At 31.5% G+C, this 6,774-nt stretch overlaps 1 protein-coding gene across 1 annotated transcript in view; it reads right to left on the reverse strand.

Moving 5' to 3' along the window:
- The window catches only part of LOC117178826 (synaptic vesicle glycoprotein 2C-like), a 40,347-nt gene that overhangs the window by 4,888 nt on the left and 28,685 nt on the right, over positions 1-6,774 (reverse strand). The window contains exons 4-10 of the mRNA XM_033370321.1: positions 6,348-6,407; positions 6,098-6,259; positions 5,817-5,979; positions 5,619-5,740; positions 5,120-5,358; positions 4,845-5,023; positions 4,496-4,773 (exon numbers count right to left, since the gene is read on the reverse strand). Coding sequence (XP_033226212.1) covers positions 4,496-4,773; positions 4,845-5,023; positions 5,120-5,358; positions 5,619-5,740; positions 5,817-5,979; positions 6,098-6,259; positions 6,348-6,407 — 1,203 coding nt within the window. The remainder of the gene's footprint in view (positions 1-4,495; positions 4,774-4,844; positions 5,024-5,119; positions 5,359-5,618; positions 5,741-5,816; positions 5,980-6,097; positions 6,260-6,347; positions 6,408-6,774) is intronic.

The following is a 6,774-nucleotide window of genomic DNA, read 5'->3' on the forward strand; positions in this document are numbered from 1 at the left end:
AAAAAAAATGCGGAGCATCAAATTTGGCCCTGGAGCATTAAATGAGCCCTAAATGAGCCCTTAAATATAGTGCAAAGAAATATTGTCCATGACTTTTTTTATGTGTGTGCTCCTGCTATCTTAACGTAAAGATAGCAGAACCACAAGTTGTAAAAAAAATGCATCAAATTTGGCAGTAGGTCATGAATTGAAGCCTAAATAAGCCCGAAATTACAGTGCAAAGAAATATTGTCCAAGTAATTTTTTTCTATATGTGGTTCTGCTTGCTTGTAATGCGTACCATCAAATTTGGCTACGGGCCATTCATTGAGCCCTAATTGAGCCCTAAATTATTGTAGAAAGAAATAATGCCTAAGCCATTTTTTCTCTGTGTGGTCCTGCTAGGTTAACGTTAAGTTAGCATGACCACAGGTTTTTTTTCGAAAAATTGCAGAGCATGAAATTTGATAATATGGCATTAAGTGAGCCCTAAATGAGCCCTCAATTATAGAGCAAATAAATTTTGAGAAATTAATTTTTTCTATGTGTGGTTCTGCTAGCTTAACGTTAAGCTAGCATGGCCACCGGTTTGTTTTTTATTTAAATGAGGAGCATTAAATTTGGCAATGGGGCATTAAATTAGCCCTAAATGAGTCCTAAAATCCATATAGGTTTTCAGTCCGTTTTTGCAATGTGGTCCTGCCAGCTTAACGGACCTCGGGGATCAGACCATGTTTATTATATGTTTTTGAGATCGCTGAACCTGAATCCGTCGGCTAAAAATTCCAGCACGGCAGGGTTTTGATTTTCAAAGAAGCTCGTGAAATTTATTTTAGATGTATACAATTCATTTATCTAAGCATTCATTTATTCTTGGTAAACATTCCACAAATTCAATTTTTTTTGCTAAAAGCCCTAGTAAGGACTATATGATGCACGAAATCTGATCGTACAACCTCCTTGCGGTGTACATCGGGTAGCGGAAATGCCGACGGTCCTATATATACCTTTGTTTTGTGGAGTAAATAGGGTTTATGGGATGAACAGATTTTTATTTAATATACGGCTAAAGCCAAAACGTTAAAGCGTTAAATAGCTTAGATTACGAGCTTTTTTTGAGTTTATGACAGAACCCTGACGTGTTAGGGTTTCGTTGGATTTCAGATCTCGGATTGAGCGACCCCAAAAACATAATAAATATGGTCTAATCCCCATAATAAAAAAAATTGATGAGGTTTTTTTATGTTATGTTAGAACCCTCATATGCTGACATTTTTTGGACCTCGGATTCGGATTCAACATTCAACTACCCCAAAACATATAATAAACATAGTCTGACCCTCGAAAAAAAATTGTATGAGGTGTTTTTAGGTCATGTCAGCACCCTGACGTGCTGTTTTTTTTGGACCTCGGGATATTTACGTGACTACCAACTCAAAAAATGTCCCGTGTCTTATGAATTTAAAAAAAGTCAGACTTTACTGGTACTTTCGTCCTTAAAAAGGACTGGCGGAACGGGACAAATTTTTATGGGCTTTGAATACTTTAGTCATATTCAAGCAGTACTTTTTTGAACAAAAATCCCAACAGCACTAATAGAGACTTTTAAAATGGAATAAAATGGAACTTTTGTAGAACTTTACTCCCTATTTTAATGGGATTTTATTTACTTGTGCAGTTTAGTGGAACGAATACCCACATCTTCCCTGATATTATCTAAATTAAATAATATGAATTACAATAAAGCATAACAATGTGAAAACTGTAATTTTTCGAAATAGTAATTGTCAAGTTTGGCAAAATTGTCTGAAAAAAAACAAAAAACTGTAGTTTTTGGTGGATTTTTTTTATTGTTTTTTTAAAGATAGTTAAAAGTTGTAAAAATTATAACAACGAAAATCCTACTAGAAAATACAATGTTTAGAAGCTTTTAATACATTTTAGGAGTATAATCACAATTTTCATAGTTTGTAATTTAATGTATTTTATTGTAAAAATTACATTTCCACCTGAAAATGGTTCATTCTATAGCCAAAATTAGTTTTAACGATCTGGAAGAGAGGCAATAAATCTTCATGTGGTCAGGGTAAAGTGTTATCTCTTTGCATACAAGTTGTAGGTTGATCTTCACCGTCCGATACAAGTTACAAAAAGTTTAATACGCAAATTTTAATTTGATAATTCAATTAAATTTAGTAAGAAACCAAATTGAAATTGCTGTTCAAACTGTTCACTTTGATTCATATTGAATTTGAAATATTTATAGTATTTCTTATTTATAATAATCTTTTATAGGATGAAATATGCACATGATTGCATTTTTTGTGAATATAATATGTTTCCACTAGGATATTAATTTTTTTTATTTTATAAAATACACGCATATTATATATATATATATATATATATATAAAATAAACATTTTGTAAAAGAAAGTTCAAACACGAGAAAATCTTATAATCAACTCCAGTTCAATCTTATCATTGCGATTCATAATTTGGTATTTTCTTTTCAACAACCGACTAATTTCACTTCGTTGAATACGGGGGGGGGGGGATTGACCAAATGCATGGGATAAAACTTTATTTTTGTAATATCCTCGTAATAAATAATAATTATTACCACTTTATTATTTCATTAAGGGTGTTGATTAAATCCGACTTTGAATTTTTTTTATAGGTACGGCACGGACTCAATATACATTTTTTCCGAACGACTTGAGAACTAAAGAAAGAAAACTTGTCTTTGTATTTGAATTTTCATACTTGTATTTTTCGTGAAAATAATGATTTCCTCAACAAAAGTTTTGATTTTTTAATATTTTATAGATCTTGAGATAATCTCGAAAAGATTAGTTTTTGCGAACATATTAGCCAAATAAATAAAAAATTAACCGATTCCCAAGAATTTGGCCTATTGTTTTCCCCTCAGAATTAAATGAAGTGAAGTTAGCTGATGGATAACGTGAAAATACCTAATAAAATTTAAAAATCTCTTCAATTGAATGTAGGAAACCCATGAAGCCCTGGGGGCCGAGGGGACGACAGCCAACTGACTGTCTATGTTCTGAGAGAGTGAACGCCATGTAGGAGCAGGCCAAAAATCGAACTTAAATAGCATTCCCATTGTACAAAAAAAGTACAAGGTTATGGAAATTGTATCTTTGTCTGAAATTTGGTAAAAGATTCCGAATTTAAAAAAAATGTAGATCCAAGTTAATGTTTTCATTATTTTTGTATTTTCCCATTATTGTCATTTATTATTTTTTATTGCGAACATGTCTCTCAAGCAGGGTCATTTTTGAAAAAGTTTGTTAAATAGAGGAATAAAGTTGCATCATTAATTGTTTTGTTAAAGAAAGTAAAAATTGTTATAAAACCTTACAGTTATTGTAGAAAACTATCTGGTGTAAATGTATTTTCATTTTTCACAATGAAATTCGATAAAATAAAATAGAATAGTGTGAAAATTGTCATTTATTGCAAAAATTTGTAATTACTTGCAAAATTAATTAAGTGTCCAAATTCTTGCAAAAAATTCTAGTTTTGGGTAGATTTTTTCCATTATGTAAAAAAAAATCGTTTAATATCATAGAAAGTTACAAAAAAACAAATTTACTATATACTTTAATCTTGTCCTGGAATTCGAAAACTTTTATAAAAAATTTTTAAAATAGTCGAAGCATTTGCCTACAAAAAAGATTTCGTAACATATTAAGTTTTTGATAAAGTCGTTCAAATGCTTTTTCTGGCTCTTTCATAATTCCAAATTTTAAGGCTTATGCTATTTTGGTGTGCCAAATGTGCCATTTTGAAATTTCAAGCATTGGCGCTTATGCCCTTTTGAAGTGGCAATTAAGTGTTATCGCTTATGCTCTTCTAGAAAACCAAACTTTGGCACTTATGCTCTTTTTATTTGCCAAATATTCGCACTGATGCCCTTTTGGAATTTCAAGCTTTGGTGCTCATACATTTTGCTGTGCCAAAGGTTGGTTTGGGCGGGAGAAAAGTAAGGCGGACGAACGGATGGACACCCGACATTTCTACCAGGCTTGATATTAAATTCTAAAAAACTTATAGAAAAAACCCTATAATGTGAAATGTTGCCATTGCAAAATTTATAGTTTGAAACTCAAATTTTGTTGTTTTATGATTCAAACTATCAATGCTGAAATATAGAAGGGTATTTCACGTTTTACGGAATTTTTAGAGTCGACCATAGAGGTAGAAAAATCTACAGAATTTGTATCTTAAATAAAAAAACTTCTAGTCTTTCTATATAGATTCCTTTAAAATATTGTCCACGATGTGATATTGTATTATCGAGTAATAAATTTTGAGTCGTTCATTCAACAACAAAATTGAGTAACAAATACTCATTATGTGTCAAAACATTATGACAAATCTTTCTTGACATACAATTTTGTGCCTTTCATCAATATATTTGCTGATTGAGAAAAACATTTTTTCAAACTTGTATAAAATATATATTACAATGATGAATTTGCAAAACGTACCGGGTATGGTTCGTCTTCCCACTCGATCTGCGAGATAACCGGAAGCGACATTTCCCAATAGACAAATTGCGTTAATGGTCAAAGTGTTTATAAACACTTGTTCATTCATACCAGTACATGCAGGAACAAAAATATCCCTTTTACTCAATCTGAACACTTCAGTTTTATTTGCGTTGTTTATCAACTCGCAAACAGACACCGAAACATTTGGTTGAAGTTTGTAATGCGATTCGAACCGGTTAAACAATTCTGGTAACCAGAGTCCCAACCCGTAGTAGCTGTAATGAAAAAATTTAAACAATCGAATAGAATATAAATCATTTCGAGATGTTTTATAAATTTTAATTACCCGAACATATTCAAGAAAAATATTGAGGAGCTGAGAACAATATATTTCAAGAACGGAGGGGCTGTCAACGCTCTAATTTGATTCCAGATGTTTCTCAATAATTCTGTTAAATTAGAATCAGCGTCACACGCTTCTAGTTCCTTTGCACTCATACCATATTCACTTATAAGATATTTCACCTGTGATAAATAGAAAAATGTTAAAATATTAACTCTTTCTAATTAGTCTAATGGAACTAAAATTGTGAAATGTTCAAATATAAAAATATCCTTTACCGGATATTCACTTTCATCGCGGCCAGTATTTATGGCATACATTTTCCTAAGAACCTGAAGTGCCTCCTCAGTTCTGCCCTTGGCCACCAAAAATTTCGGACTTTCAGGATAGTTGATGCCTATTAGCGAAATTAATAAAGCAGGGAGACCAGTCAATAGAAGATAGAGTCGCCATGAATTAAAAACAAATCCGTGAATCCTCAATGAAAACGATAATGGAATAATTGTCCATGCCAAACCTGAAAACAGATAAAATTGAAACAACTGTAAACAACTTTCGTAAATTTATTAGGGACTTTTAGTAGCCATTTAAAAATGTTTATCCTTGCCCTTGACAATCATTATTGAATACACGTACTGTAAAAATGATCTTGCAAAAATGATCTTTCAAAAATAAAAAATCGTTTAATTAAGATCTTTTGGCATTTAGTTACCAATAAATTTCTCATGGGCCATTACAATATTTTTTCAATTGCTTTTTATGATCTGTTTTACTAACCAGGCAAGATTAACCAGGAAATGGTCCAGAAAAATCCAACGTAGCAAATGCTCTTTGAACGTTGCTTTTCTGAATGAAATTCTCCTAGGTATGTAAAAACTAAAGCACCTGGTGCACCAATTCTATAACAAAAATTTCAATGATCTATTTATCTTTATTTAAATGTTTATTATTAATTATTTCATAAAAAATCCTTACGTGAATCCACCGACAGTTCTGAAAATAAGAAGCATAGTGAAACTCTGCGACAAGCTTGCCAACACGCAAACAAAGCTATCAGAAATCAAGGTACCCAAAAGTATATTTTTTCGACCGTATGCATCTGAAGCTATTCCCCAAACCAACGAGCTAATCACACCACCTAAAAAATTTCAATGTTTATAAAATTGCCTGTATAATTATTCTTGATTTATTTTTATTTATTTATTTAGGTATAACCGAGAAAGAATTTCAAGATTTTGAAAGATAAAATTACTGACCTACTAAGAAGGCCACATTTAAAAATCCCTTTTCTTCAGACGACAATTGTAAATCGCATCCCGCTGCTGGTAAAATATAGGCATTAACTCCATTTTGCAAACCAGCACAGAGAAACATAACTCCACAAACCAATACAAATCCATAGTGAAATTTTCCATAGCCTGGAGATTCGATTGTATTTAAAATTGGAAACAAAAATAATTAGGCATAGAAAAATCATGGAAAAAAGTTTTGATTTTTTCAACTCACCACAAAGTTTGAGAGCTTTTTCATAGTCGGCACTCTCTTCCTTAGATTGAAAAGTATTCTCTAAAAAGAAAAGTAAATGTGTGTACAAAAATTGAGAAAAAATTCTTCGAAATATTGGTTTGAAATTAAAATTGATCAATTCTAAAATCTTAAAAAACGTAATTTTACAATTCAGAATTTTTTACTATTAAATGTTCTCATTATAACTATTTTAATTTAAAAAGTTGTAAAGACTTAAGACTTAATTATGAGCTGGCGCAACTATTAATTTTGTAATATTTAATTTAAATTATAAATTTTTATGGGCGATTCCAAGCTATATTTGTCAGTTTTATACACACACAAAACTCTCACGTTCAGTCACCCCGTTTTCAGCCTTCCTAGAACTGCAAGCTCCCTCTGTTTCTTAGAGGAGCAGAGCGAGAGC

This window comes from Belonocnema kinseyi, chromosome 8 (assembly GCF_010883055.1).
Source record: "Belonocnema kinseyi isolate 2016_QV_RU_SX_M_011 chromosome 8, B_treatae_v1, whole genome shotgun sequence".
Lineage (NCBI taxonomy): Eukaryota > Metazoa > Arthropoda > Insecta > Hymenoptera > Cynipidae > Belonocnema > Belonocnema kinseyi.